This window comes from Varanus komodoensis, unplaced genomic scaffold, assembly GCF_004798865.1.
Source record: "Varanus komodoensis strain SLA01 unplaced genomic scaffold, ASM479886v1 scaffold5, whole genome shotgun sequence".
NCBI classification, from domain to species: Eukaryota; Metazoa; Chordata; class Lepidosauria; order Squamata; family Varanidae; genus Varanus; species Varanus komodoensis.
Window position 1 is genome coordinate 11790206 of NW_025336087.1, and position 27791 is coordinate 11817996.

At 41.1% G+C, this 27791-nt stretch overlaps 1 protein-coding gene across 2 annotated transcripts in view; it reads right to left on the bottom strand.

Moving 5' to 3' along the window:
• PDE8B (phosphodiesterase 8B) overlaps window positions 1-25131 on the bottom strand; it is a 58143-nt gene extending 33012 nt beyond the window's left edge. The window contains exons 1-4 of one of the 2 annotated variants that reach the window (XM_044446411.1): window positions 24811-25131; window positions 24151-24153; window positions 4087-4143; window positions 694-884 (exon numbers count right to left, since the gene is read on the bottom strand). In XM_044446411.1, the coding sequence (XP_044302346.1) occupies window positions 694-884; window positions 4087-4143; window positions 24151-24153; window positions 24811-25131 (572 nt within the window). The remainder of the gene's footprint in view (window positions 1-693; window positions 885-4086; window positions 4144-24150; window positions 24154-24810) is intronic. The other variant, XM_044446410.1, reaches the window with a different exon arrangement.
• Between the last annotated feature and the right edge of the window lie 2660 nt (window positions 25132-27791).

The window sequence follows — 27791 nt, forward strand, 5'->3', positions numbered from 1 at the left end:
TCTCCACCTGTTTGGCTTCTTGGTGAACCACTGGGTTGATGAACTCACCTCCTCCAACTCTGCCCCTCCTTTTTCTACAGTGCCTCTCCCGGAACCAGAGGTAGTGGACCAGCCACTTGGCTAGCTTCACTTGTTATCTTTGTCATTTCAGGAATGCATTCCAGTCCCTCCTTTTCTTCATCTAGTTCCCTTGAGTCCAAGCTTTCCAGCTTAAAACACTGTTTTTAAGGGAAGCAGCCCAATCACTACAGAGGCCTTGATCTCACTGAAGTGCTAAATGTGTCTCAAATAATACTAGACCAGACTGTTAGGAGCTCATGTGTCTGGATATTCTTCCATACAAATACTCGCTCAGCATAGAAGCCTAGCAGTTAGGGAGAGGGTTCTAGGCTCATTTCCTCTCTGACATCTAGCTTTCAATAAACAGGAATGAATTTGTTTATTGTGTATGGAAGAGCATTCAGTCATATGAGATGTCTACTTACAACTAAAGTGGCAGAATTAAAGTAAATTAAAGGAGTAAATTAAATTAAAGAATTAAAGGAGCGGAGCCAGCTGGTGCAAGAGGTCAGACTAGATGGCCCGGGAGACCCCTTCTGACTTGCTCTATTTCTATGTTTCTATGTAAAGCGAAAATGGAAATATTGCACAACAGCATGTACTGCAGAGATCATATAAAGAAAAGACATTTACCGACAGATGGCTTCTGCATCAAAGTATCTTGAGTTTCTATGATCTATAACAATTATTTCATGGTGTTTATCAAGAAAGCATTCAAGTGCTGATTCTGGTGTCCGAGCAATGTTGCACCGATATCCAGCTCTATCACAAGCCCACCAGAACCCGTCACTCTGTTTGTCTTCTTTTGCAAAGATCAATAACACCTATAAAACACAGAAACCAGTCTAACAATACACTTGAAAGGTCTTCTTAACTGCAGATCTTACTCGATTAATGTTTAGCATTAAAGTATCACAATGCCTGTCTTTAAAATTACAACTTCCAATGCTTCCCAAAAAGCAGAATTTAAATCAGATTTTTGAATGGCTGTTCACTGTATGCTTATATAATTTAAAGCAAATGTAGTATTTCCTAGATCTAAAAGAAAATCAAACAGATAAGCTTACTGGCAATAAATTATGGGCAAAAATAATCAAACCCATTGCAATGGTAGTAAAGTCCTTAATGGACCAAAGGTTAATACTGCAAACCAGTCACCCCCTCTTTAATTTGGTACAGCACAGACATTACCCAAACAGGTTATGTTACATTTTTGTTGGCTTTCTGATTCCAGGAGATGTCTCCTGGGGATCCTAAAAGGATTCTGTAGGCTTGAGTTCAAATACATTGTATCTTTACTTTGATCTGCCTGTACTGAATTAGAAATTGACAATGTTAATAATTCATATTTTTAATGAGCACTCTTTATGAAAGGAAAGTATTTGTCAGCTTTGTAACATTTATTAGCAGTTTTCAAATTGTACAGCCAGGAACATAAGTCAACAGACTACTCCATTTGCAATTAAACATAGCAGTCCATCAGTTTAAAAAGGAAATAAACTTTGCTTTAGAATAAATATAATAAAACAAAGAAAAGGTTCACCAAGAATCATTCAAACTACTCAACTAGAACTTCTGTAGCATGAAATGTCAAATGTTTCAAGGCCCTGTTTAACATGAACAGATTGTCCTGTTGGTTTCTCTGGGACAGGTAAGAAAAATTTGTTCTAATGTGTCAAAAAAAAAAAAAAAAAGGAAGAAGAATAAAGGAAAAAGCCAACTTTTATCTGTCTTACTATGTATAGCCAGATGAAAATTAGTGAACTTGGTCCTGGGAACTGGTAATGTGATTCTAAGAGTGTTAGCAGAAATGCTTACTTCCTAACAATAAGCAATAGTCAACATATGACCAGTAATAATAATAATAATAATAATAATAATAATAATAATAATAATAATAATAAATTGTTAGGTGCTTGTAGCTGGATCTAATTAACACATTTCAGCCTTCTAAACTGGGAAATTAAACCTCTTTAAGCCTGAGAGCTGAATTCCCTTTCAGAGAAGCTCTAGGAGGCTGGGCAGGACTGAAGGCAAAATAAAAGTGGGAGCAAACTACTAAAAAAATAGCAGATTCTTTTAGCTTAAAGTCCTTGCTGCCAGTAGCAAAGCCTTAGGAGAGGCACTTCCCACTTTTAGAATAGAGAGAAAACTACACAGAACCACGGAAACCACAAAACAAGTGTGGCTGTGGGGAAAGGATAAGGCTGTTTCTTGAGGATTGGACAGGGATTTCAAGTAATTTGTCTGACAGGCCTGAGGTTGTGCACTCTCATTCTAAATTCAAATGGTAACTGCGGCATCACTACAAGATGCTGCTGAACTGATTTAATCAGACCACTAGGTTTTATAGATCAAGCACTCCTGAAAACTCCTGATGCCATTGAGCTGCAACATTCCTCTAAAAAATATTGATAACTGGTTAAGTCAGGATAATATGGCTGCTGAAACCTGACATCATAAGCACAGCTTTCAACTTACGATGGGATTCACGATCTGATCAGGCATCCATGCTGCAAGTCTTGCTCTCCACATACACTTTAGGTATGCTAATGTGCCTGTCCTGTATGGTCTTTCTTTGGGAGCACACCTTAGATATACTAATACTTGCCTGTCCTGAAGGCTGTGTGTGTGTGTGTTGTCTGTCTTAATTACATTCAACCCTATTGTTTTACTCCCACTGTGCCTATAGCAAACTGCCTACTTTATCCACCATCCTCCAAACTGTGCATGTAACTGATAGGTTATAAAAACATCTTGTAGAGACTCCCCCTTCATAGTCTCTTCAGAGCTACCTACATGCCACATATTATTTCCTGCATGTCAGTGGTCTCTTTAAAACTCTTTCTGGTTTTATCTCATCAATATGGATTTTTTCTTGTCTGTTAGAACCATGCAAAATTCATTACGATACCAATGCTCAAAGTTGAGGGGATGGACAAAAGCAAACCTCTGCTCTGGCCTCCTCATAAATTTATTTTAAAATTGGGTAACTCCTCCTCTGTTAATGGATGGTGCTGATATCCAACAGAGAAGGACAGCAGCTCCATGGGAGAGCGTGTTTTGCTCCTAGAAGGTTCCAGGTACAATTCTTGACTTCTCCATGTGGGGATGGGAAAGACTGGAACCCCAGAAAGCTGCTGCTAGTCAGAGCACTGTAGCCTTAAGTGAGCATAATGGCCCAACCATTTATATGGTATAAAATAATTTCCGACATTATTATTGTTCAGAAAGTCTTCCATTTTTTTTGGCCCCATATACAATTATCCTATGAAAAGCATTGCCACAGAATGTTATGGCCACTAACAAGAAAGACACTGGATAAGCCAGTCTCTGGCTGCAAGCTCTGCCTGCTAGTCAGAGCTATAACTCTGCAATGAGCAAATGCCTGATTCATACTAAAGCAAAACATGGGAGAAGACAGAGAATGCAAATAGACAGTTGTGCAAACTTTAAACTCCATACCCATAGCTGTAGTGGCTGTATTTTGTTCAGTTTATAGTTCTAGAGTGAGTTAAATTAGTTCAGAATTTGGTTTTCACACAGTTCCTTGAATCTAAGGGACACAGATTTCATGCTAGCTTTAAAATATATATTGATATGTGGTTTTTTCTTGAGCAAGTAGATTGCAGACACTGGTTGCATTATAAAGGTAAAGGTTTCCCTGCACATATGTGCTAGTTGTGTCTGACTCTGGAGCCAGTGTTCATCTCCATTTGTAAGCCAAAGAGCCATCATTGTCAAAAGATACTTCTGTGGTCATGTGGCTGGCATGACTAAATGCCAAGATGCACAGAACGCTGTTACCTTTCCCATAAGTGGTAAATAAGTGGTACCTATTTATCTACTTGCATTTGCATGATTTCAGATTGCTAAGATGGCAGGAGCTGGGACAAAGAAGTTGGCGCTCACCTTGGTATGTGGATTCGAACTGCTGACCTTCGGGATCAATAGTCTAGCGGCTCAATGGTTTAACATGCAGTGCCACCTGTGGTCCTAACTTGCAAAAGTTAAATGAAATCTCACCTGAATTGGATCTTGTGTCAGTCTCATGGGCCCAATTTCTGTCTCAGTAGCTGACGCCTGCAAAATGAAAGTAGTGTGTAAGGTTCCTCACCCCACAGCATCAAGCCATGTTAATGGGGTTTTGCTCAAACTGGGCTGCCCAAACATTCACTGAGGCTGACATGCTTCAAAGATAAGTGCTGCTCTCCAACAGCATCTTCATTTTGGTGCAAAGGGTTTTTTATGTTTTACCTTTTACCACTGCCCTATAGTTGAGGAAGTTGCTTTTCTTTTAGTCTCTCCAGTTTGCTTTCTGGGAGAACTGAAAATTTTGTGAACACCCATGTCCACCATCGCAACCATTTTATGAACTGGCAACATCAAGTCTTTGGTGAGAGCATATGACACACTTTCAAAATTCCACGTGTGTTCACTGGCCCAAAAATGCTGGAGATGCCTGTGCTAAGGAGATTAAACAAGATAATGAAAGTATATTGATTCTCCCCTTCCTCTCAAATCAAATGAGTTTGGTGTGAGGGCTTGGTTCAGACATGGCATGAATAAGTATTTGGGCTCAGCAATGACCTTTGAGATTGTGCACCTTGTCCCACTCACTACCTACACTTGAAAGTTCAGATTATTATGGTGGGTTATGCATGTGATACACGAGAGTACACAACCCAAGGCTCTGTAAATTATTTGCTTATTATTAGCATTTAAATAACATATGTTAAAAAGCCATCAGAGCACAATACAACAATTTAAAAACAATTAAACTAATAACAATAAAAACAAGAATATTAAAAACATTAAAGCTACATATTTTAGAAGGCTAAATTTAAATGTCTTCACACAGTTTCTAAAAATCAAGAGAGTGGTGGCCAATCTTAGTTCTTCAGGAAGGACATTCCATAGTATGTAGGACAATTATGCCCTTTGAAGCCAATTAGCCAAAAGGGTCTCTTCTGCAGTATTTAATAGCCAGGTATATTTAGAGAGAAAACATATAGGTCCTAAGCCACTCGGGCCTTTAAATAGTAAAACCAACACCTTGTAATGTGCCAGAGAGCAATCAGCAAGCAGTGCAAGTCTTCATTGCAATGTCAGTCAGAACAAGGACACAACTTTATCTAAGGACAATTTACTAGTTTCTGTACAATTTACTAGTTTTTAATGCTCAAGCAAGTGATTTTTTCCTAAAGAACTTAAATATCTAGTGTTAAATTTTATGATGACCCTGAATGTCAAAATGAGTGCACTTTAAAGTCTAGAATGCAATCCTATTGAATTCAATGCTATCTATTTCCAAGTACTACACAAAAACAAAAGGGAACAATGAGCTGTATAGTCATTCTAAAGCAGTACAACTAGAACTATCTGGGCTCCAGAAACTGTATGTTACTTTGCAGCATTCTGTAATCTATAGCTGCATTAATATTGCATTATTTTTGTATGTAACCCTGATGTGCTACCAGAATATGGATAAATTTGGGGATGGGAACATAGATAGATTTGGAGAAATGTTAGTGAATGGATGTTAATACTAATGCTGTGAATGTTATGGTGGCATATGTTTGTGAGACTCGAGACTGTTTCCACTGTGTTCAGATGCATGAACGAGTTCAGTTTCCATAGTGGTAAGATTCTATGGTTCTGATACAGCACATTCTTCCATAGACAATTCTCAAACAAACCCATCTAGCATTCATACTCAGCATTTGATTTCATAATCTGAATTCTGATCTCTGATCTGCCTTGATCTGCTCCCTGAGTGGAATTCAGGTATAAAGCTATATTATTTATTTATTCATTCTAATATGTACTTATTCTAACTCAGGCTTTCAACGTGACTTATGACCGAAAAAGAATACAGATAATTTCCATGGGACTCAAGTGCACACTATCAACAATATATAGCAAAGTACTTATAATAATTGCAGCTCACCAGCACAGTACTTCTAAGTGCTGTGACTGCACTACACAGAGCAATGATACAATAGTATAAACCTGCCAATTATCTGTTGACTTTTCTCCAATCTTTTACATTAGTATTATTATGAGATTACATGTACCAGGTTTTTGGTTAAAAGCAAACTTTACTTACTTGTTGGAGATAAATATACAAATGTGTACAAACTAGGACTCAGAACAAGCATAAAATTAATCTAAATAAAATGACATGCCTTTAAAACCATTGTGTCAGTTGGCCTTTTAAACTCAATATTTCAGCTTATATAAAAAGATTAAAATTAATTCAGTCTCTAGAAATGGAGCAGAAGCCCCTTCCTGGCTGTTACGCCCCCTAAAGACTTGCTTGGGGTAAACAACAACTTTGGGAGTTAAAAAAGTGCATATTATGTTTAATATGCTTAAAAGATAAGCATGGGGGCTCAAATTAGAACATGTCCCTGACTGGGAACCCGGGTCTGCTTTTTATTCAAAATAAAAACAGTTGGGTCAACCACAGTCATTTAAACATGAGTTTGATTTTACATGAGGACTCTATGAATGAATGTCCTCCAAAATCTGGGCAGCCCTGTTCCGCTCTTATACGGCAAGGCTGTGGCTTCCTTTATGGAACTGAGCCTTCTTGATTCTTCTTCTTCTTCTGCCTTCAGCTTTTACTAGCATGATTGTCTTCTCCAGTGAATCTTGCCTTCCTGTATGACAGCTTCCATTTCATTATTTTTTGCTTCCAGGGAAAGTTTGGGTTTGGTTTGAACTAAGATTCGCTTGTTCATCCTTCCGTCAGTCCAGAGTATTTGCTGCACTACTTAGCATCTCCTTTTGTGGGGATTGGAATATATATTGAACTACTCTAGTCTGTTGCTCACTGTTCTGCTGATTTGGACTGAATCAGTCTCTGCATATTGGAAGAATACTTCTTTTATTATTTTATTGATACTTCTTTTATTCTTTTACATTTTTCATTTTTTGCTTTTATGTTATATTTTAATTCAGATTTCATTTTTAATAATATTTTGTTAGCCTCCTTGAGCACCATTCTTGGATGGAAAGGTGGGGTATTAAATAAATCAGCTGGTCTCAGCAGGCATAAGGCTACTTCCTATGTTCCTTTCCACACATGCTACAAGCTTTTGTGCATTACTTTTTATGCATTACTAACAAGGAATTATTAACAAGGAATCAAAGCATTCTTCTTCAGAGTAATCAATGGCATTGGGCTATATATTAATTTACCTGTTGTACAAAGCCAAGCTGTATGGCTTATCCATCCTTACTTTTTTTAATACAAAACAAAAGCCAGCCCCACCCCCATCTCACCACTTTATGATCATTTTGTTTCCCATTTTATTTTCCATTTAATTATCTTTGGCTCTGTCTAGGTAAACCCTTTCCATTGTGCTGAAGCACGCAGTTCAGAAGATTGACTGAGATTAAAAAGAATGTCGAACAGGCAAGGAACATCAATACTAAATTGCTAGCAATTTAAGGCAAAACCCTGAAATCACAAACAATTTGCAAGATGCTTTAATGGAGCTGATGTGCCCTTTTTTGGTGTCTGGAATGAAATGACAGCAGAAATTATACATCACTGCATTAAGGGCTACAGTATTAAACTTAAACAGGCCATAAGGCTTACTAGAAGTGCATTATCTTAATAATGCCTAAACACTGCAGCCATCATCTAGGCTAAAAAAAAAAAAGTTTCTTCTTGGAGTCATTTTTGATCCTGGCAGAAAGTGCCTCAAGCAAGAAAAATGCTAAATCTGAAAAGCCTTTGCTCTGGCTAAAATTTCCCCCCAAGAGATCGCTATCAACAGCCATTCTTTTTATCAGCAAGTACAGGTAGTTTAAAGTTTAATGCTCCCTGAGATTATGCAAAATGAGAAAATCTTCACAGAAATCCGAGGCCCACCAAATTTTTCGCTGCATGACAACGGTTTGGGGAGCTAATATTAATTTTTTAAAAAAAAATCATAGCAGAGCATACCCTCAATGCATTTTAATTCTGTTTGCTGGAGGTTAAGAATCTTAGCTTTAAAATGAGACCAAAATTATCTGTACTGAACCTTGCTCTGTGCCTTTTTGGGGTATAGAAGCATTGCACACAGCTATTTCTCTGGTGATTCTGAGGTAGTTTTGTCCCCTGGGCTTTTTTTTTTTTGTTAAAATAAAAACAGATAAAAGTTAGGAAGCTCAAATTTTGCAAACTTTTAGATTAGGCACTTTGTGACAGTGTCCTAGAAGAAGAAGTCAGTAGGAGTATTACCCTATAGAATGTGAGGAGGATTCTGGTTAAGGTGAAAATAATTACAAGCATAAATATTTTCTTAGTTTCTTAAAAAAGTTATTTTGGACATAATCTAGGCTAAAACAGTAGACCATTATCAAATAAACTACCTTCTCTAAAGAAAGAGAATACAAGCATACATATGTGAAATCTTAATGGATGCAAACCCAAATTTATTTTTATTGTGTATTTTAAAATCAAAACTGGAACTAAAACAAAGTGGGAAATGGTAAAAATGAACTAAAATAAAATGTAGAAATTTTCTTACATGAAACTGAAGTAAATCTATTGCAACAAAAGCATACTATATGCCTTTCTCTATACTTTATGTAGCAGAATATACTACCATTAAAGATTACTATAAGAAAAAAAATCATATTTATCCCTTGGTAAATTGCACCTGAAAACTACCCATTCAAATATTTTGAAAAATCATCCATTGGGTTATTGCAGGTGGCCAATTATCCTCCAATGTTGTAGTATTAGTCTTTTGGCATGCAGAATCTATTTACACGGAATACTAGAAACTTCTAGAAGAAAGCCTGCTTTAGTCTGCAAGAGACCTGGGACTGGGGCAGAAGGTTCATAGTTCATAAACACACAGCCAAAGGAGCAAGGAAGTTGTTTGAGACTAAGAAATGAGATATCTTAGAATGGCCCAGTCAAAATGCAGACTTCAGTCCAAGTGAGAATCTGTGGCAAGACTTGAAAGTTACTGTTCACCAACAGTGCCTACCCAAACTGACAGAGCTGGAGCAGTTCTGCCAGGAAGAACAGGCAAATATTGCAGGAACCAGATATGCAAAGCTGACAGGGACTTACATAAGAAGACTTGCAGCTGTAATTTCTGCCAAAGAGGCTTTTACCAAGTATTGACTCAAGGATGTGAACACTTACGCAACCAAAAGGTGCTAGTTTGTTTATCTGTACTGAACTGTAGTTTCTCCTGGTGCTGCAAACTGTGGATTCAACAGAACTATCCAGTGTGTTGGGACTCCGATCGCTGTTTTATATTGAAGCTTTTGGGCAGGTTACACGTCCTTTGGGACAGTTTTCATATTGCCAAATGTCCCCATAACCCAAAAGGCTGCCTACCCTTGTTTTGTCCAAGCTCTGCAATGCAAGACGAAGCTACAGCACTCATTACAAATTACCATCTAGCATCTGCTTAAATCTTTGTACTTTTTTTAAACTATTGTCCTATTTTAAGGTAATAGTATAAATCTAACAGCAACTGCTTTACAGGTGGTTTTTTAAATAAATATGAACAATAAATAAATAAAGCACATCCTCTAGCAGCTTGTTTCTATCTACATGGTAGAATACAAACACCAAGGGAATTTAATATACTATCTTCATTCAGACTAATTCTACTACTTTTCTTCCTGAGAAAAATTATTTGCAATAAACATAACAAAAACATGCAAACAGAATGGAATGCTAACTCCCTTCTCTGAGTGATTTGCTAAGAACATGTCTTAACAATTTTCAAATGACTGTTGGTCCAAACAAAAGCCAGAACTATTCTATCCAACTTTTTAAAATTTAGTATCTTAATAAATATCGGACAAGATAGAATTTCTCCATACCTGTGTCAGGTTCAAAGATAAATACCTATTCAAGGAATTAAACCTAAATATGTTCCCTGCTCACATTTTCTCACATTTTTTAAACTTTATAATACTTTACCTCTTGTTACTTCAATTTGCAAGTTTTACATCCATTAAACTGCCCCTCCCCCGTTAAACTCACTTCTAAAATTTCTAATTTGGTTTTCTTACAATGCAATCCTATGCATGTGTACTCAGAAGTAAGCCCCACTGAGGTATGGGATTGCAGTCTACTAAATGGCCTGATTCACAGGATCAGTGTAGCTTAAACTAATAACCCATGGCCTGTTGTTGGTCCCCCTCAAGCAAACTATGATGCCTGAGTTTAGATGACATGATAAGCTGTGTTTGGGCAGGTGGTGCCTGACCTGTGCCTCAGCTTTCTCTAGGTTGCCTTCAAAGTGTTGCTGAAACAATAGCCACCACTTAAGTAATGAATTTCAAGCTAAAAGATGGCATACAGGATGCCAAGGAGCACAGGTGGGAAAAAGCAACATTAGTTAATAGAACCTCAATAACGAATTTTGGACAGTATCAAACCTAGATTATTTCACATCCAATGCAAGTGTTAATCTATGATCAACAGCAGTGAACACTCAACTGTAAGAAGCCCAACAGATGTGCACCTTCCTTCCTTCCTTCCTTCCTTCCTTCCTTCCTTCCTTCCTTCCAATAAGCTCAGGGTGGTCTGGAGAGGCTGCAGTGCTCCAGATGTTGTTGGATTCCAACTTCCATCAGTCCCAGCTAGCATGCCCAATGATCAGTGATAATGGGAGTTAGAGTCTAACAACAATTAAACAGAGGCTTTATTGACTGCAGCTGCTGTAAACACTGGCTACTCTGCTATATCCTCATAAAAACCCAGGTTAGGCTGAGAATGCTTGATAGTAAGTCAGTGAGCTGAGTGGGCATTTCAACTCTGATCACCCAGCACTCTAAGTACTGTACAGTATGACCCTCATAAATGGATGAGTTACCTATATCTCACGCCCTCAAGAGTAGATTACACTAAGAGTGGATGCCTGTCCAATCAAGGTCATCCATTCACTTTGCACCATCAAGGTATCATTCAAAAGCACACAGCCTGTAGGCAAAAATAGGTGGTGATTTAATGCTTAATAAAAGCAGGATTAAAATTCTAAGGCCTTGAATGATTCTTGCTGTGATAACAGAGCTCCTAATTTAGTGACTGTGTGACCATGACCTCTATCTGGGTCATACTTCCAATATGACCTTAGAGATCAGCTAGCTCACAGCAGAAGTTACAGCCTCTCTGCTATGTGAACAATTATAATTCACTGGCATGCAAAGGAAAATGTTTTCTCTATTTCTTGCTTTGATAAAATTTTTGACTTAGTAACACTCCTACTTAAATAGTTATTTGTCTTTTGTCCTCCTGTTAATTTTTAATTGCTTTATCAAAGCTTAGTAGTAGCACATACATATACTATTTGTTTTAAAAAACCTTTTACAGTCAGGTGTGCCACACTGAGTCTGTTTTCTCAGAAACTAGGAAGCATTTTCTAATAATTCAAGTATTACACTGCGTACAACAAATCAATTAGAATGGTTTCTCTTACCATGAACAAATATTACAGAACCATATCAAAAACGAATATTCAGAGCATGATACAACTGAACTAAAGCATATTAAACTCCCATTGATTGCAACTGTAAAGATTTATCATCTACTGCACTTTCCCACTGAGATAAATGCTTAATTTTGGCTGGATTATGCTCTAAAACTGTTATATACACTTACCTAGGAATAACACCATTTAAAACAGCAGAACTTAATTCTGGGTTAGACTTGTATAAAATTGTGCTGCCCACACACCACTAAAACCAATCTGACAGTTACTGCTAGTTTGCCACTTTCCAGATCTTTTATTTATGTATATTATGATTTTCTGTACATAAATGTTAGCATTTTGTGCATAATGTCAAGACATTAAAAATGAGCAGTCATTTCAAAAGTCACATTTGAAAAAAAGGCTACTATTTCTGTGATGCAAATATAATGAAATATAGCTGAATAATACACAGGTCAAATTTAAATACATGCAGTATGACATGTAAACAATGTAGTAAAGTCTACATTTCCCAGCTTCTCTCCCACTGCTGCATTACAATTCTGTGGAACAGCTACCATCTTCTCTAAAAAGCTGTAGTACCTAAACCACTAGGTTGTAAAATAGTCCTGGTAGCATATTGCTAACAGAGAGTTCCTAAAAGCTACCCAAAACTTGATTAACATAATTCAGAAGCCAGAAAAGCAACTTAATAAAATGTTATTCACATTTTATTGTGAATAACAATGCCTTGCATTTATACAAGGAAGCAGAGCCCTGCCCTGAACAATACAGCTTTTTGAAAGGGGAAGAGTCACAGAGATTATACACGCCACTTTTTAAGTATAACATTGGGATGATGCATTATCCAATGATTTGCACTTTGAGCTCTGCTCTCTGCTACAAACTTGAAGTTGAGATCCTCTGAGCCAAACACATTTTACAGCTTAGGGGTAGGATCCAGCAAGGTGCTTACACCTCCACCAACTCCCTTTACAAGTTGTAATCACCACTTATGTAACAGATTTAGTGCTTCCTAGGGAAACACTTTTTCTGGATAGGTGGCATTCTCTTATGCAAGTTCTACTGACCTGCCTTGTTCTAGAAATGAGCATTTCTGGTCATGTTGGGTCACCTGGTGGAATAAAAAATGCTCAATGGAACCAGCAGGCCAAAAAGGAACTGGCAGGTACTCAAGTGCCCCAGTGGATACTGCACTTTGGTCAAATTAGTAAACAGTTTCAAACGAAACATATAAGTGGATAGTATAACTATCCACTCTTTTATACCACCACCATATTTTTCCCCATATTACCCCTTCCTCATCTGAACTTCTTCCATGCAATTCTCATTCTATTCAATTAGAAACACAACAATACTATCAATGTTACTTTTCCTAAAAAAAGGAAGTTCATCAAATAGTTCATCAAGAGCAGAGACTGCCACTAAGCTGAACACATGCTGGGATTGACTGAGACTGGAAAAATTCCTCATTGCATTAAATGTATTTCAGTTGGAAGGAAGCAAAGGTTGTTGAAGCCTGCTTTCCTCTAATAGCACAAGGAACAGCATGAGCATAGCAGTCTGGTTTCAATAATTTAAAAAAGGTCAGGGCCATTCAAATTGCTGGATACTAGAACCAATTCCAAAGGGATTCTAGGGTTCTATTAGCATACAGTCATTTCGATGGAAGCAGGTGTTTCCCTCTGCAGGTATGGGAACCAGTGCTGGCCATAATATTAGGTCAGTGAGATGACTGCCCCAGGTAGCTGATTTCTGATGTAATGAAATTGCTATTAGTTTATTATCACTGTGTTTTTACTGCCAAGGAAAAGTGTCTATAAAATGTTCTTTCTCAAAGGCCAAAATAACTTGATTGGCCTTTGGTACAATGTCCCTTGGCCTGGAATGCCATTTGCTTTTCAGCCTCCAGGAGCTATCTTGGGCCAACACTGAAGGGATCATCCTTGATACCTTCTCATTCAAGGGTTCCTATTCTGTCTTCCAATTATTCCAACCTCCAACCTGAGTATATCCACATTGGTTCATTACCCATGATACATCTGGCTCCTACCTTACATGGGGAAAACTCATCTCCTGAAAGAAGTTAGCATATCAGTGGTGGAGAAAGTAAATGTAATGTAATGGGATAGAAGATGGAAAGCACAGGAAAGTATAGGCATGCGAGTATAGCTGGAAAGCACTAGATGTCTGTGCTTAAGAACCATTTCATGCATTTCTTAAATGGTACCATCTCACAGCATCATATTCTGAAAATGACCATCCCAGAAGAAACAGAACCAGTGCTATGAATTTCCACAAATCTCCAACTCATTTACTGTGGTTAATAGTCTCAAAAGTCACTCCCTCTTGGCAAAGGTTATGCCATGACATAGCCAGGGCAGTTTCTGTTCCAAAAGAAAAATCCCAGTTGAAATGGAAATAGAAAATCACTATCATCCAAGAGTGCTCCCAGCAGACCTCAACTTGAACACCTTGCCCACTTTGCATATCCAGAAGGTAAACCTCAGTAAAGCTGTGGTGCTGTGTCAAATAATAAAGGCAAGAAGGATCTGCAGCAAATTATTGCAGAATGGAATACTTCCATTGGTGTTTCCATCAGTCATCTATTCTGTCCTTCATGAAATTTATTCACTTCCCCCAACCTGTGAACATTCCATGGCCACTGAGCTTATTCAGCCTTCACCAGATTGTTTTAGGGTTTTCCCACTTTGGGCTATCTCCCTCTTGCACACAGAGAGTGCAGTTTGGAAGCATGGGGAACCGGTGGGGGCCCTGCAACAAAATGTGGTAGTGTGCTTCTGTTCAGGGTTCCAGCTAATTTATTCCATTCCATTTCTCTCCTCTCATCTTCCATTTTTCCTTCCACAGGCAGTCAACATTCTATGCCCACTAAGCACAGTCAATTTAAAATAACTTTCCAGTGACCAAATTCAGATAATACAATAACCTATATTCAAGAGTTTAATATGGGATGACTGTAAGTCTCTGTTGAACTGTAAGTTCATTGTGAAATATGGGTTAGAAATGAGCCAAGATAGCAAACCAGGGTGAAGAGCCCACAGTTCACAATTCAAAAACTTGGCTTGCTCATGATTAAGGAGCCATGCCTTCTTAGTACAGCTGTGTTCAGACAACACAATAACCCATGATTCCACAAAAAATCACAGTTCTGCAACAACCTACATTCATCCCTTGAGTTGTCTAGTCTGAACCCAATCAGTGGTTCATTTTACCACTGGGACTGTTATTTATGGGGCTGTTTTCAGAAGATGGGTTGCTCTTTGAAGGTTTTTTTCCTAAAGATTTGAGGGGTGTTTTGAAATCACGGGGTTGTCCCAAGTCTGCCTATAGCTCCCTCTTGGAGGAGGTTCTGTTTTGGCCAGAACTCCATGAACACAGGACGATTTAGAAATAAGGGGGATGATAATGAACAGGCCTTCATTTGTGATAAGCAGTTTTTATCCCTTGCTCCAAGCTTCCCTTGGTTTGCCCTGACTTCATGGAAGCTATTTGAAGTTATAAGATAATGAAAAAGTAAGGACAGAATGGGAAACTAGATAGTAAAAGTAATAATAGCTACTATTGTCACATTTTATAGGTATGAGCTATGTTCATTTCATTTTGGCACTGCATATTGCATATGAGGTAATAAAGCCAAGCTTGGAACCAAACACTGTACTTACACATAGCATAATTTAAGAACTGAAATTATCATCATCCTCTGGTGAAAATGAAGAAAATGTTTAACTATACAGTAATTGACAATCTTAAGCTTCCAAGAAGAACTGTAGAAAAAGGTCATTGGATGCTTTGGGCTCCACCACTGATTCCTAGTGGAGGACCCAAAATTGGGTCACCTCAGTAGGGGAAGATATGTCAGAAGAGACCATGGAACCAGAACATCATGATCTCTGTTGTTGCCCAGATGCATTTCCTAAAGCACCCATTAGCTATACCAGCCTTGAAGCTGGCCCATGTATTTCCCTTCCCGTGACCACAAAGGAACTGGGGGGGGGGGGGGAGCAAGAAAGGATACGGAAAAACAAGGTACAGAAAAACTACAGCAAACCTCCCAACCCGGTTTCAGTGATCCAGCAGGAGTTTGCATTGAGTACTAAAGCCACCAAGAATCCACCCTCACCCACTTACCTGTTCACCAACCACTCCATTGGATTCCTCTCTGTGTGTCTCATCATAAATGTTGAAATCAGTGGGATGGAACATATGACCCTGTAGATCATGTTGAACTGCAGTTCCCGTCAGACCTAGCCGCACGGCCAATGGTGCTGGAAGATGGGACCTGCAGTCCAACAGCATCTGGAAAGCCACATGCTCCCCATCCCTGATTGACATGTTTAAAAACAAAATCTAAGAAAGTTAACTAGTGCCAAATCCTGGTTATTCATGATGTTTTTCTGTGTTTCTTTTAAAATAGAGTCTAGAGAGATCAAGTTACTACTTTCATACCAAGGGCATTCAGTGAAAACTATACAAGAGCCTAATTTTATGTCTAGTAAAGTGCTCCAATGATTGGGCATCTACCCTACACTTTTTATGATGGCATAAAGTGAGCAGTTAAAATAGACAGCCTTTCTGGTATGACTGGATTCCTCACAGTAGGGCCTGTAATAAGATCAGTTAGGAAAGTTAAGCAACACCACATCAAAGCTACAATCTGAAACATATTTACTAGAGAAGGTAACTTCACTGAGGTTAACATATACTTCTGAGTAAATTTTGTACTGTATATCAAATATCTAATGAGTTCTTCTCACAACTCATGTCCCAGCCTAAAGTTAGCAATTATATTCAAAGGCAAATGTACTCTTCTTTATGCCAAGGTGTTATTTTTTCAAATTCAGATACCTTAATGAACCCATAATGAGTTATAAAACATGGGTGTGAAGGCCAGATTATTACGGAGTTTATAAAGAGTACTGACTCTTTTTTCTTTGTACATCAATGTTCTAGCTAGCTTTTAAAATATGAGACTCTCTAACCTTGAGAGGTACATCCAGAGAGCCTATAACATCTTAACTCATTTTTAGCAACACTGTTTTAGGCAGAATGCTTCAATGTCATGTAGTTTGCAGCACTTTGATTCAGTTAGTACAGACACTGCTTTCAAGCAATTGTCAGAGCTGAACCATCATCTCAAGGACATAGGAGCTAAAACAAAGCTGCGACAAGATAAGTGTTTTGTTGTTTTGTATCTCATCAGACTAAGTCTGTCTTGCATTTTCCAGAGCATTTTGCAATAAATAAAGAGCTCCAACTTATGCACACGGATGCCACAGATGTTACTAAAGTTCTCATAGAACAATAAAACTATGTGATTAGTTATCTGCCCAATAGGGTTTTAAATCTTTATTCCCCTTCCCTAAAAGGAATGCATTTCACTGCATTCAAATCACATCTGTAAGTCCAGGACATTTCAGAAACACTTTGCCATTTGTTGGGAGTTGGGATAGGAGCAATGCTGTTCAGAAAAAAGAAAAAAGACCCCCCACCCCCTAGTATATAGACATCTAGGCAAACCTTAAGGAACTGGGATCTATGACTGGGCTCAGACACCAAAATCCACACTCAAGGGTTGAATTTGAGTTCAGTGAAATCTGCAGTAGTTGTTGAAATGTGGGTTGTTGTGTTGTTTCCACTAGTTAGTTGTGTCAGTGGTTAGTTGTGTCTACTAACCCATTTCCAATGACAAACCATGATTTACTGACTACAGACTTTCTGCGAAGAGAATCCATGGTTTGTTATTGCTTTGTAAACTGTGGACTATTAATGGTTAACAAACAGTTTATTAGCATGGCTGGTTTAGACAGCACAATAACCCATGTTTCAGCTGCAACTCACACTCAATACATAACCCTATAGGCCAGTGGTGGCGAACCTATGACGTGTGCCGCAGCAGGCACACAGACCCCTCTTTGTCAGCATGCGAGCCAAGTTGCCCTAGCATCGCCCCAGCATCTGAGCATCGGATAACAGCGCAAATAGGGCCCATGAGCATACTCAGAAAGGAGCAGCAGCGCCAGGCGATGACATCATGAGCCGCGACTCATTAGCCGCGACTCGTATGAGCTTTCGCATGACCAGTCAGTGCTCTGCCAAGGATATATATATATATATTTGCTTGGACTGGCTGTGAGTTTTAATACATTCATTTTTATTAAGACAAGATTTAGCTTTGAGTTTTCTTATGAAAAATTGAAATTTAATATCTAAGATTTAGCAAAGAGATGTTCTAATTAAGAGACTGAGATTTTTTTAATGTTGTGCTGTACCCCTGGCATATTTGCATCTGCAGCATCATATTTAGTTGTTTGTGAAGAATTTATGAAAACAAGAACAAGGATATTTATTTCAGTGTTGGCACTTTGCGATAAATAAGTGGGTTTTGGGTTGCAGTTTGGGCACTCGGTCTCTAAAAGGTTCGCCATCACTGCTATAGGCTGTCATGTTGACTGAACCCAGCCTGCATCACCCTGTTCATGCTTGCCATTCTTCTTTCTCTTCTATTAACCATGCTGACAGGGGCCAATGCAAATTTTAGTCAAATTCATCTGGGAGGCAACAGGTTGGGGAAGTCCATTGTATGCACTTGAATTGCATGGGCTCCATTTGGAGCCTAATCTGGCCAAGGTTAAAAACTTGATTTGGTGAGAAAGTTAAGCATGTGCTTTAAACCTGTCTTTCTGAAATTGATGGGACTTTAAAAGTGCTTCAGTTTTTGGCTAAACTGCATGTTTTGTTTTATTTGCTTCTCTTGTTCTTTTTTCTCTCCACAGTCTACTAAGCTGTTAAAACCCAACAGCTTGTAGAGACTGGATTTGGAAAGAAAGGGAATATGTTTTTCCCCATCAGTTACTAGCAGGCAACTAGACCCTGCCTTGGACATTCATGCTCTGGTTTAATCCAGGCTGGACTAATGTAAGAGACTACCTTTAAAGATACTCAGAAACATCCACTGTAGAAAACAGATATTGGTGTTGGCTGAATAGTCTTCTCAGGTGACAGCAATACTGATGCCTGCAAACCTGGAGTTAACATTGCCAGTCAGTGTAAGCCAGGGACATGGAAACTCTTTGAGTCCAGCAGTTAAATTTCATTTCAGATTAGCTCTTGGTTCACATTCCAGTGGTAAGCAGAGTTGAAAGCAAAAATGGTGGGGCAAAAGCCACCGTATTTTTGCTTAAAGCTCCTCTTGCCAGGAACTGTACCTTTGGGGAGACATTTCAATCATCTAGAATGGGAAAATGCACAAAAGCTGAGAAACCATTAAATGGTTAGTGTTTGAGGGAAAGGGACATGGTTGTCCAGACCCAATGGAAGCACAGGAAGGTTAAACTTGGCCTCCAGGCCTAAGGTCTTTAGCTCTTCCTGTAGACAGTACTAAGCTGTATGGACCAATGATCCGGCAACAGTTCCTTATCCCTTGAAACATGCACCAGCTTTCACTCAAATGAGGAGTCTTTATTCTACTGGGTGTTTTTCAGAACAAGAAAACCTCTTATTACCTGCCCCTTCCCTCACTTTGTTGGCTCATTTTTAAATAATACAAGCAATCTGCAGAGTTCTCAACATGCAAGTACAACACTTACCATGTTTTCTGTGCCATTTTTGCAGCCATGTAGGCCAACACTATGTATGTTTACTTCAATATAAATTTCACTTTGTTAAGGAAAGTGAAAACTTTCACTTACTTTCAAGTAAAAGTGTACAAGATTGGAGACCTAGTCTGCTTTTATGATTCCCTCAAGCTCTTAATTCTATGGTAGGTAATTTTAAAAGTTTTTCAGCTGTTTTACGTGGGTGGGGAGTGTTATAGGTTAAACTGTATAAAGGGTTTTCAACTGTTTTATCTTTTAATTATAAGTTGCTGTAGCAGGATATTCGAGCTGAAAGGCAACTCATAAATGCACAAATAAATAATATTTTTAAATACTTCCACCATGACTTTCAAGCTGTGTGCCAAGGAATCCTAGTTTGCTACAGCAGGAGGTGCATCTTCTTTTGCTGGTAGGGACTGATTTGAATTGGGTTCCAAAATCTGGAGGAACACAAATGTTCCATCCCGTCTTATATACTACACCACCATTTCCAAACAATAATACCCTGAAATGGTCTCTTCAGCTTGCTAAAAAGCATTTATTTCCCTTCTGCTCTTAGCTGACTCTTGAAAAAGGGGTCCTCAACAACTTTGAGAAAACCTTGAAACAATATATCTTTAGTCTCCTAACCTTGCAAAGTAGGGGATATTCACTTTAATGAAACATTTAAAGGAACCTGCTCCCCAGCTATATGGGCACCAGTTGTGGGAGGGCAGTTCTTGCAGCTAGTCCTAGAAGAGATGGCAGATGGCCAGTGTGCTGATGCATGAAGTGGGACTACGATGCTTTAAGGAAGCTGGGATTGTGCTTTATAAGACACCTCCATACTCCATCTTTTGCAGTTGATACCCACCAATCCACTCCCAAGCAGAAATAATGTGGCTTCTACCAGTTGCCTGAAGATGATTAAAATCCCAAATGTTGAATGGCTGTTGATTTTGAGGTTTTTTGGCCTACTATGTTCTAACTGCTGGGAAGGAAATAGGGAATAGGCTGCTTCAGTGCAGGTAAATTGATAAGGTTGATTGGTCACAATAGGCAAAGAGAGAAGGTAGGTAACATTTGAAGGAGTGCCAATGAGCACGTGAAAGTGTCATTACAGCATAAAGGTGGTTCCTGGAACCTGTCACCTGGAGCAGAGAAGGACCACTTTAGAAGATCTGAGTGACACACCCACTAAGACTGTGGAGCAGCAATGCACCCCTTGGCACCTTAAGCTATGCCAGGGAATAGGGATAGTGGCTCAGCTGCCCCCACCCAAGGGCTGGGCATGCTCACCCTTTAAGAGATCAGGACTCTGTACTGCTTTTCACCATTACAGATCAGGTTATATTCAGTTAATGTTATTTAATAAAATTGTGGCCCTAGTTTAGCCCATCTTTGGTCAGTCATCTCTTTATTTCAGGATTTGGTTGCAAAGTTTTTATCTGTCACACCAGTTGCAGCTGAACTTACCCATGTTGAATTTGTTGAAGATGCTCCCCACAGTTCTACCCATATGAAAAGTATTCTCCATTACCCGGGTTGTGGGCTGCGCAATCTCTCCATATCCATCTACCTTCAGTCCTTTAAAAACCACTTTCCTTAGTTCAGTCACAATCTAGCAAAGGCTTAGGCAATCTTTTGGGCCCATTTGGAGATCTGAGAAACTCCTGCCCACACAACTATAAATTAGGTGAGCAGGCCAGTCACAAAAGCCAAATTTATGCCCGCAGGCATTAATGGGGAATTAAGATGACAGCAGCTCTACTTTGACAAAATCCTAGCAGCCAGTAAGAGAATATAAAACTTGGGAGCAGTTGGTGCTTCAGTGTGCACAGTGGAAATTGCCTGAGGGCACAGTAGTGGTCCCTACCCAGAAATCTGAGGATGGGGTGACACACTTGAGTGGACAGAGCTACAGACAGGGCCAATTGGATCCCTAAAGGCCCCCATTTAGTTCTCTGCATCCAGGTAAATAAACTGAAATTTGGAACATAGTTGGGGAGGGAACTCCTAGGAGTGCCATGAAAGCAACCTGCTGGAAAAGTGCTGGGGGATGGAAAAGAACTGTGGGCTCAAAGAGTATACTTTACTCTGTAGCAGGCTGTTTCCCCAAGTGGAGCAAACAGCTCCTTGGAGAAGTGGGAGCTATAGATAAGGAAAACAGCCCAGGTGAAAGGATGGCACATCCCCTGCTCCAAAGCTGCTGTCCCAAACCAATTAGGGGGACCCACATCGCTGATTGTATGTTAAAAAAAACCATTTTATTTTCCTATTGCAGCAGGCAAAGCTTTAGCGTACAGAGTTGCAATGCATGCTGTTCTAAATTCTTCCTGGCTCATCTTTGGTTATAATATGACGTGGGAAATATTCAGACTGCTCTCTATTCAGCTACATAAAGACAAAGGCAAATGTCTTTTTTCCTTCTTGAAAACTATATTTCTAATCAAGTTATGCAACTGGTGGCTAGATGTTCAAAAATGAATATAATTGGCAGCACTTAAATTCAGCTAGCAGCACTATTTATGGAACTCCTACAAAAGCCATCTATATTATCTCCAAAGAAAAATGGCGGTGTTCAGAGAAAGTATAAAAATTGATGTTTGGAAGAAAGCCCTTTACGCCTTTTGTGAAACTGGCTAATAGAATCCCTTTTTCTTCTAAGTACAGTACCCATTCAGATGGCCTGTGCTTTAATTTGACCTGACTGTAAAAGATGGGACTTATAATTAACTTACATTGAATAGGAACATCAAATCACCATCATGTACATATGCTGGGTAAGGTGGCTGAAATGGTTCCTTGATTTATAGGGCTGTATTTTAGGGTAGCTATGGATGTACTGGCAGCAGTTTCAGGGATATGAGATGGCATTGCACTACCCCATTTTCTGTCTGCATGGAGTGGGGTGAGAAGGAACAGCTATCATTGTGGGGTCTTCCTGTATCTTAGCATTATTTCCTGTACCAAGAAACCTGTACTTTTTGTTTTCAAAATATGATGGTGAAATAGGCAGATATGAATTACCCCTGCGATTTCTGTCAGGAGCATTACACAGGTTACAACTGAATGTCATTACTTATGTGCATTTATCTCCATCTGATTGGTGCTTTCATTTCAAAAAGTTATTTGAATTAGGCCACTGACAAATTGCATCGTTGAGTGCAATTGCTTCTTCCCCACAGTCACAATATGCTGGATCTTTGGATGGCCCCTTGGATACTCCTACATGGGAAAGCACCATGCATATAAACAGAGAGAGATGTGCATGTCCATTCATAACATCAGTTAGCTTGACTCAGCTGGTCCCCATTACTGAGAAGGAATTGTATATGCATTTCTTAAGTAGGAACTCATCCTGGCTGGGCTGTTATATTGCCCTCCACCAAGCATAGTCATGGATTGATTTTGTTCCATATAGATTTGTTGCTCTTAAACTTGGCATGGGCAATGGTACTTAAGAATATACTGGACTTCCTCCCAGAATAGTTGCTCAGAGCCACTGTCTGAATAGTACAACTCTTTCCCCACTGGTAACTGGAGCCTTATCTTTGCATACCTGGGATTGCTCTGTGGTTGATCCATACCTCAGTCCATTGTTATGGCACTGCCAGATTACTTCAGCCCTTCATAGGTCTTTCCATAGACTGCTGATCCTCCATTCTGGTTGCTGTTTCCTATCCTTCAGTACTAGTTCTAATGCATCTGTTTTAAGTTTCTGAAGTCAATTAACCTTGAATTCATGGGTCACAAATAATAAGAAATTGCTTTGCATGCTACATACATGATACACACAATGAGTAATATAATTAGGAACTATGCAGGAAGAGTCATGGTTCACATGACATCTAGTTTGCAGGTTCAATTCATCCCATTTCTAGGTAGAGTAAGAAAATACCTGCCTGTAAGATAATTCCTGCCAGCATTGACAATACTGGGCTAGATGTACCAGTGGTCTGGCTCAATATATGGCACCTTCCTAAGTTCTTCTGTTGGGTTTTTATGGCTTCCATTATTTTGCTGCCTATTTCTCATCATTATTTATTCTCACAATATATCCCATCTTTCCTCCAAAGGGTTTAGAGAGGTGAACATTTGGTTACCCACATTTTATTCTCAGAACAGGTTAATGAGCCAGGATAGAGGCTGACAGATCGTGATTGATTCAAGGTCATCTAGGGAAGTTCATGAGAGTCAGACCGGGATTTGAATTCTGGTGCCCTGGTCCGTGTCCAGTGCCTCACCCTGGCTGTGTTTATGTTTGATTCTGTAGGATTATGTTTGATTATGTATTAACTCTCACATGTTCTCAGTCCTGCAGGCATTCCAGGTAAGAGCTGTAACTGCTCACCACCTAGTTACCTATTAGTGTAAGGAGACTATCAGGATTTCATGGCTCAATGTAACCTCAAGTCAGGGATGATGGAAATTGTAGTCAAAACATACAGAGGGCACCATGTTGGGGAAGGGCACTATAAGTTCAAACTGCTGTTAACCAGAGTATTTAAAAGAGGGAAGGGGCTATCACCATACACTAACCTTCATTCCAGCACAGAGTGATGTGTGTGTATATTTTGGAGCTTTTTAAATACAGCTGTGTGCTAATCAGTCTTTCTCCCACCATAACTTTGAAGAGTGCATTCATATTAACATAAACACATTGATAGCACGTTTGCATAGGTACAGCAGATGGACTTTTAAATTTAAATACATGGGCCCCTGCAGGATGCACAGAACCTTGACTCTGAACTTCAGCATTGCTGCTACCTGCCAATGTACGTGAGTGTGGTGGCCGATGTGCATGTACCAGAGCTTGGCCAGAATGGGAGGAACCTGAAGCAGGACTGAGTCACTTGGTGCCATGGCAACAGTTTCTTTCAGCTGCATCCCATGTGTATGTGCAGCAGCATCCCTGCTCAGGGCTGGCAGCAGCTCTTCAACTCCATGCTCCCTCCCCCACCAGGATGCATGGGAGGCTCTTCCACTGCCAGCCAAAACAGCACCATGTGGCAGACAAAACACAGAACCTGCTGCTGAGGCTGCCTTTTCCTTACTCCTTTATTGTCCCTTTGTGGTTATTGCTGCACATCTCCCGGGAAACAGATGGAGAAGGCAGCCATAAGCAGCCCAAAGTGACTTTGTAAGCCACCATCTCAGGGCTCTCCACTACCCCACGCATCCCCCTTTACTACTCAGGCTGGCTCACAGTCACAATAAGGACCATGGTAAAATTGGCAAAGCATGAACTTTCAAGTAACTGCCCCCTGTGAGGCCCCTTGTTGAGGGGAACTTCTTGGCGCTGGTTTGCTCTGAACGGCTAACCCGACTATGGGCCAAATGTAATGAGGGAGTCCCGCTAACGAAAGAAAGGTTTCCGGTCCGAAGTTTCAACTTCTAGTGAACAGGCGGGGCCAGAAAGGGGGGGGGGGTGATCTTACCATTTTGGTCCTAAGCTCTAAGCCCCAGTTAGACTATCCTACTAGGATAATACCTTCAAGGCCCCCCACACCTCGAAGTGGGTATCTTACATGGGGGTGGGCGAGTTAAAAGGCCTCCTCGTCTCCACCTGGCGGGTCCCTTCCAGCCTGGTCTCCCTCCTCCCCTCCTCCAGAGGCTGCTGTGCTCGTCTGTCAGGCCGAGGAGCTAGACTCGCCTGTGGGGCCGCCACCAATCCGCCTACCCTTTACCTTGACGCTGCTCTGGCTGGTTTGGGTCTCCACCTCGACGCCACAGCAACGCTGCACTCTGGGGGTCCTCTCTTCTCGGCTGGTGGGGTCCCTGCGCTGGCGGGCAGGGCAGTTTGGCGGCGGCGGCGGCGGCTGGCGGCTCTGGTAGGAGAGCGTCGAAGGGATGGAGTCGGCCGCGTCGGTCTTGATGAAGAGGCCGTGCAAGGTGGCGGCCGTGCCCTGGGAGATGGTGGTGGTCTGGTGCGGGGAATTGGATTCGTCCGAATCCCGGCAGTAAATCACGCCGCTCTGCGAGACGTGGATGCTGGGAGCGCAGCCCATCCCTCCGCCGCCGCCCCGCCACGCCGCCACCCCTTGCGCCAAGCAAGCCGGCGGGGCCACCAAGGCTGTCCTCGCAGCTCTTGAGCTCCGGAGGACGCCGAGCCGAGCGACGGGAGGAGCGCAGCCCAGGCTAGGGAGCCGCCGCCGGCCTTGTGCGGCTGAGCATCTCTTCTCCGTCGGCCGGAGCCGCACGCGATGCCTGCTTGTCTGCCTTTTTGCCTCAGGACGCGGGGAGTTTATCCCTAGGGAGCCCCATGGACTCCCCGCAGTGCCTGCCTCCTGCGGCGGGAGCCCCTTGCCATCGCCTCCTGCCGGACAGGGAAGAGGCGCCTGAGCCCGCTGCTGCCGCGCTCCATCAGGGCATCGTTTTTCAACCCCTGTCAGGGAGGAGGAACCCGGCGGAACGGAAGACTGCCCTTCTGGGGGAACTGCGCGCTGCCGCCGCCGCCTGGAGCAGGGCGCGCCTCTCTGTGTGTTTGCGCGGCGGGCGGCAGCCTCTTTCGCCTTGTGCGCGCCCTCCGTCGAGTGTCGTAGTACTAAGTCGGTAGCACTCCGAGTTTCCCGTCCTCGTCTCTAGCACACGCGCCCTCCAAAACCGGCCTGGACGCAGCTGCCCCCCTCACGCAAGCACGCCGACCCCAGCAGCCACAGGTTACAGCGCAGCTGGTTGCAGCTGGCTTGCTTCTCTGTAGGAAGACTAAAGGGCAATGACGAATGGGTGGAAGTGGACCGCCCGCTCGCTGTTTTACACCCCCACTCCACACACGCAGTTGAATGGCATTGGCACCGGCCATACATGAGCAAGAGCCAAGCTGAAGTTAACTGAGTTTTTTTTTTTTTAAGCAGCTTTGGAGCCAGGGATGTGCCATCCTTTCACCCAGGCTGTTTTCCTTATCTGTGTCTCCCACTTCTCCAAGGACTGTTTGCTCCACTTAGGAAACAGCCTGCTACAGAGTAAAGTGTAGTCTGAGTCCACAGTTCTTTTCCATCTAGATGAATCACCAGTTGGAATTAAGATTGCTGGGAGAAATATCAACAACCTCAGATATACAGATGATACCACGCTAATGGCAGAAAGTGAAGAGGAACTAAAGAGCCTCTTGATGTGGGTGAAGGAGGAGAGCACAAAAGTTGGCTTGAAACTCAACATGAAGAAAACTAAGATCATGTCATCCAGTCCTATCACTTCCTGCCAAATAGATGGGGAAGAAATGGAGGTAGTGACAGATTTTATTTTCCTAGGCTCCAAGATCACCGCAGATGGGGACTGCAGCCAAGAAATTAAAAGAAGTTTGCTCCTTGGGAGGAAAGCTATGGCAAATCTAGACAGCATATTAAAAAACAGAGACATCACCCTGCCAACAAAAGTGTGTATAGTCAAGGCTATGGTTTTCCCATTTGCAATGTATGGCTGTGAAAGTTGGACCATAAGGAAGACTGAGCGCCGAAGAATTGAGGCCTTTGAATTGTGGTGCTGGAGAAGATTCCTGTGAGTCCCTTGGACTGCAAGATCAATGCAGTCAGTCTTAGAGGAGATCAACCCTGACTGCTCTTTAGAAGGCCAAATACTGAATTGAAAGTCAAATACTTTGGCCACCTAATGAGAAGGAAGGACTCACTGGAGAAGAGCCTAATTCTGGGAACAATGGAGGGCAAAAGAAGAAGGGGACGGCAGAGAATGAGGTGGCTAGATGGAGTCACTGAAGCAGTTGGTGTGAGCTTAAGTGGACTCTGGGGGATGGTGGAGGACAGGAAGGGCTGGAGGAATGTCGTCCATGGGGTCGCGATGGATAGGACATGGCTTCGTGACGATCAACACCACCACCAACAACAACATAGAGCTAAATGGGGGCCTTTATGGATCGAATCAGCCCTGTCTGCAGCTCTGTCCACTCAAGTGTGTCACCCCATCCTCAGATTTCTGGGTAGGGACCACTATTGTGCCCTCAGGCAATTTCCACTGTACACACTGAAGCACCAACTGCTCCCAAGTTTTATATTCTCTTACTGGCTGCTATGATTTTGTCAGAGTAGAGCTGCTGTCATCTTATTTCCCCATTAATGCCTGTGGGCATAAATTTGGCTTTTGTGACTGGCCTGCTCACCTAATTTAGGCAGGAGTTTCTCAGATCTCCAAATGGGCCCAAAAGATTGCCCAAGCCTTTGCTAGATTGTGACTGAACTAAGGAAAGTGGTTTTTAAATGGTAGATGTAAATGGAGAGATTGTGCATTTCACAACCCTGATAAATGAGGATACTCTTCATATGGGTGGGGAACATATTCAACAAATTCAGCATGGGTAAATTCATCTGAAACTTTCTACAGCAAAGCTGAACACAGGTAAACAACATGTAACTCATGATGAGTGCAAGTGCATTTTTGCTACAAAACCTGAATGTCAGTTAAAAGATCAAAGTATAAAATACAACATAAGAAAACAGCAAAGTTAGCACTTTCAAAATAGCAGCAAAATTCAAAGAAAACCCTATGTTCTGATAAAAGCCATCATGATAAAATTATCTTCACTGACTTCCCAAGAGTCAATGAAGACTGGGCTTGTCTCAGAGTCTCTTCAGTCCTTGGGAGCCACACCTGTGAACACCCTTTTCAAGGTGCTTACTTGGCATGTCAGAAGGATGGCAGTAGGATCTGAAGGAAG